Genomic DNA, 4,922 nt, shown 5'->3' on the forward strand with positions numbered 1-4,922 from the left:
AATTTGGCATAAAATGTATTTTTAAGGTTAGATTTTCAGCTAGTTTTGGTTGATCACCATTTGAAAATTAGAGGTGCTAATCCTTTCATTGAAGAGAAAATTTATAGTGCACTGCATATCATCACACTTACCCAAAAAATTTGACCCAAACATTTGATTATCTAGAATGAAAGTCATTGTCCGCTTCATAATCTTAGCAAGAAGAACACCATAAGCGCTTGTGAACCAAGTATTTATGATGAAGCAAGAAGGAAAGAAAAATGAAAAAATGTGTTGAGTCAAGAGATAGACATTGGAAAGAAAGCCATTGATTATAAAAAGTATTAAGATCAAGTGCACATCTCCATGATTCCATGATTGGTCCTTGCACTATCTCCATGATTCCATGTTTGGTCTTTATCCTCTTTGCAATAACCACATGATTGATGATTTCCAAATAGTGCCAACATACTATGTGGAAAGGCCCTTTCTAGATCATATTTCAATGCAACAATTTATCAAATGATAGCACTTTGAGCGGACAATGATCATCTTCAACCGTGTGACTTTGGCTCATTGCTTCAAATTTATTAGAGGATATAGAAACTTACTGACTGTAAATAGTAGGTATGTTCTTAGAAAAAAACCCATACTCATTGTAAACAGTAGGTATGGACTTAATGCATATTTCATGAGTTGTGGTTCATAAAAACCCATACTCATCAGGTTGAATTGTTTGTTTAATACCAAATGCATTGAGGTGATGCTTACAATTTGAATTCATAGCAAACATTTCTCATCAACTTAAATTTTTTGTTTAGTACCCATTGCATTGGCGTGACACTTACAAGGTTGAAGTATTGCAACTTCCTAGAAGGTCTGCCTACTCAATTCTATGATGATCCAACTTTCCTTGATCCTTGGGAGAATGATGCAGGAGCATCAAGGTCAAGGTTGAAGGCATGAGAAGACATTAAGGTCTTAAGATAACCAACATGACCATTTTAGAATAGTTGATGTAATAAGACCCTGTGAAGGTCCTTTTTGATATGTTTGTAATTATTTTAGTTACATTTGAAAACATTAATTAACAAAAACCATATGTGCAGATATAAACATTAATCACAACATGTCCAATTTATTTGTAGGTATATTTTCCTATGAAGAAAGACCATGCCTGAAAATATGAACCCAGAAGAAAATAATGAGACAATGGCTACATTGTGGGCTCAGTTCTGAAGAAAACCTGATAAATGTTATTCTCCTTGCAAAAATTGTAAAGGTTTAAAGAATCAAAGAATTCTAATCACAACAGCCCTGAGTCATTTTAGGCAATATGGTCATGTTGAAGGGGACCACAATTTTTGTCCATTGTTGAATGTGGATTTCCTATTGGAGGAACATCGAGGTGTGAATATCCAAGCTAAGGATAACACTCCCATGGAAGAAGATGATAATGTGCAAGAGGACATGATTGAAGAAGATGGTATTGGGGCAAGTGATGAAGAGGCTCACAATGATGGTACTAGTGAATCTGATAATAATGATGAAGATGGTCTTGATATACCTTTACTTGAGAAGGCACACGAGCCCTTATACGAAGGCTCCCAAACAACTCTACTGTCAGCTATAGTGTTGTTGGTGAACTTAAAGGTTATGAATAGTATATCCAACGCAGCAATGTCACGTATGCTAAGGTATGTCATTTTTGTCATATTCAATGTTAGGATACAATTACTATTCATTATATTAACAATGGATATTTGTTGTTGTAAATGCTTTAGATGGTATTGCTATGTTATGTGTAAATCAATATACCATCAAAAAAAAAAAATCTTACTTGATTATTGATTGGAAATGGGTACATGACAAGAAAGTCATTAGAGCATTTATCAGCCATAAGCCATGACCAAAACTCATAGTACCCAAAATAGAATCTGAATGTTGTCTTATGCACATACTTAATAGATACATTCTTATATTTTTGTGCTTGCTTGGTGCTGAAAAGTTTGAAAGATTATTTTGGGCTTGTTTACATTGTAGTGATTGTGGCCTTTACAAATTTCTCCTATATAAAATTCATATGGGCTGGCATATCTCAAATCTTTATTGTTGAAGATTTCAAAGTGCATTGTACTCTTATGTCTTAAATTGGTTTGACAGACCAGCTGAATAATCATTTTTTTGTTCTTTACGTGGTTGAATTTATTTTCACACCATCTTTAACTATTTCTTAGGTTCACATTGATTTAGTATGGAAAATTGGAACAAAAGCTTGGTCTAAATTCTGGTTGCTATGATTGTTGTAGGAAACTAAGTGTATTGGGTGTGTATGGACAGAACTTTTGGATGTATTGCCAAGCAAGAGAATACATGAAGACGAGGAAAAATTTAACAATAGTGGCAAATCAATTGATGATGAATATGAACTTGAGGTAACTTGGTTCATATATTATACCTAAAAGTTTACGAAGTTATTTTTATATATTTGTTGTTATTCTAATGTGGATAGACATGCAATGCATTTCTCATATAATAATTAATAACTAAGGATGTAAAATCAACTTAGCTTCATTATTTTATGTGAAAGAATGTGTTTCTTAGTTAAGCATAGGTACTTGAGTGTTTCTTTTATTGATGATTGGAAGCACAAGCTTATATTTCTGCATGGTTGAAGGATGTTGCAGTTAAATATAATGATATTTTATTGTAACTAGAGTAGCATTCCATTTGCATGCTAGTGAAATGGTGTAGGAAAAGTGTAAGTAGAATTCAAATATTCACATCCAATTAAAACACAAGGCAAAAACTTGGGGGTTAACTAAAAAAAACACTAGCTCTTATAAAAAAGCTACATTATGTTCTGAGAGCTTCAAAGAGCTGATCTGACTGCAGTGTTTGTATCCCTTTCCTAGTTTCCTAGTTTAAATTGAAATTTGGATCACTATGAGATTTTCATATGTTGCCTTTATTGTGAAAACCTTTCTCTTGGATGGTTTAGCCTTTTTGAAGATGACACCAAAATAGTCTGGTTCAATATTTGATGCTGAAACAATTAAACTTACAGCTCTATACAATGACATTGCCACAAAAATCCAAGGAAGTTTGTTTCAAATGTCCTTTGTAAGCTAAAAGTTCTAAGCCTCCCTTGGATGTTAACCTTACTCTTGATTTTGATTATGTGAATACAAGAAAAAGAGATGGTTGAATTGTCGAGAATAGGATTGGTTGGATTGGCTGTGATGGGGCAAAATCTAGCTCTCAACATTGCAGAAAAAGGCTTCCCCATCTCAGTCTACAATCGGAGCCTAGAAAAGGTAGATGAGATGGTAGATAGAGCCAAGCTAGAAGGAAATCTACCAGTAAAATGCTTCCATGATGCCAAGGAATTTGTGCTCTCAATCCAGAACCCCAGAGTCATAATCCTTCTAATGAAAGTAGAGCCCCCCATGGACAAATCAATTGAGACTCTGGCTGCCCACATGGAAGAAGGGGATTGTATTGTGCACGGTGAGAATGAATGTTATGAAAACACAGAGAGAAGGCAGGAGGAGGCAAAGAAGAGGGGGCTTCTGTATTTGGGCATGGGGGTTTTAGGGGGTGAAGAGGGTGCCAGGAATGGCCCTTCTCTTATGCCTCGAGGGTCATATGAGGCTTACAAGTATATTGAGGATAAAATTGTTAAGATCACTGTGCAGGTGGATAGTGGCCCTTTTGTTACCTATATTATCAAGGAAATCTTGTCTAAACTTTCATCGAATTGAACTGATGCACGTAATTCCTCACAAACAATAAAAAATAGTTACAAAAGCACCCAAGAATCTGAGTAGATCTGGATCAAACTCTAATATAGTTAAATTCAATATTCTGCCTTAACATTCACCACTTTCTTCCCTTATTATAAGATCCAAAAAAGCATCCTTTGTATGGTTGTAGATTTTTTGCATACAAGACAAGTGGAACCTGCTTTATGATAGCAACTATACAATCTCCATGAAATAAAAACCGTATTGCAATCTTATCAAAATAAAAACATTATTCCAATCTCAATTATCTAGAAGCAATTTTTACAACTTGAACCCAATTTCTAACTAAATCCACCTTTAGAAACACCATATTATGATCTTCAAAACTCTGTATTGGATAACTACGGCCAACCTTAATTGTGACTGAAAGGAGATCGATGCTTCTATATCGAATCCTCAAAATCTTGAAGTATTGAATTGGTTGGTTTAAGATAAAATTATTTTTTGTTTAAGATGTACCAACTTGACTACTTACTATTTCTTGAATCCATGCCAAGATAGCCAAAATTAGACTCTTTTATATTCTAGTATTTTTTCACTTTCTTTATTTTGAAATATTTTGGAAATTTGGGTGGTCCAACTCGAAGGTGGATTAGCTACCTTGTTGCATGATTGTATCATGCTTTTGTCCTCTTTCTATTCATACATATCAACAGTTTTAAGATGTAGAAGATCTTTTGGAAAATCCAGAGGAAATAGGTATCACTGATCAATTTTCATGGAATCTTATATTGACAAGCATTCTTCATTGTAATTTTTTACATTGGCCTTTTTCAAATCAATCCTTTTGCACATACACTATAGTAGATCACCAACTATGTTCTACCTTTTTTAGCATCCTCCTATGAGCCTTCTCTTCACAGGTTTTACTATTTGGTCACTTCTAAATATCCTTTTTCATGGTTTCAAAGAAATTCTTCATCCCTTAAAAAATAGTTATGTTGTGTGAACTCTTTACAAGAGTGGGTATACACCATTTTCAAAGGGACATACTTAGTGAAGCAATTAACTGAATTGTTAAAGCAAATTATGCATACAACCATTGCCACAATCTTCATTTGTATCTGAGGAAATAGTGCAACAACTTTCCTAGCATTCAATGAATTAATTTTTGTTGCTCTTAAGCTTGAGAATAAC

At 34.1% G+C, this 4,922-nt stretch overlaps 1 protein-coding gene across 1 annotated transcript; it reads left to right on the forward strand.

Moving 5' to 3' along the window:
• The first annotated feature begins 3,179 nt into the window (after nucleotides 1-3,179).
• LOC149527848 (6-phosphogluconate dehydrogenase, decarboxylating 1-like) lies at nucleotides 3,180-3,743 on the forward strand. Its single transcript, XM_089812098.1, has one exon. The coding sequence runs from the start codon at nucleotides 3,180-3,182 to the stop codon at nucleotides 3,741-3,743; it is 564 nt and encodes a 187-aa protein (XP_089668224.1).
• The last annotated feature ends 1,179 nt before the right edge of the window (nucleotides 3,744-4,922 follow it).

This window comes from Cupressus sempervirens, unplaced genomic scaffold (assembly GCF_028749045.1).
Source record: "Cupressus sempervirens isolate cs-2001-9-10 unplaced genomic scaffold, ASM2874904v1 CseChr00s100002_03, whole genome shotgun sequence".
Taxonomy (NCBI): Eukaryota; Viridiplantae; Streptophyta; class Pinopsida; order Cupressales; family Cupressaceae; genus Cupressus; species Cupressus sempervirens.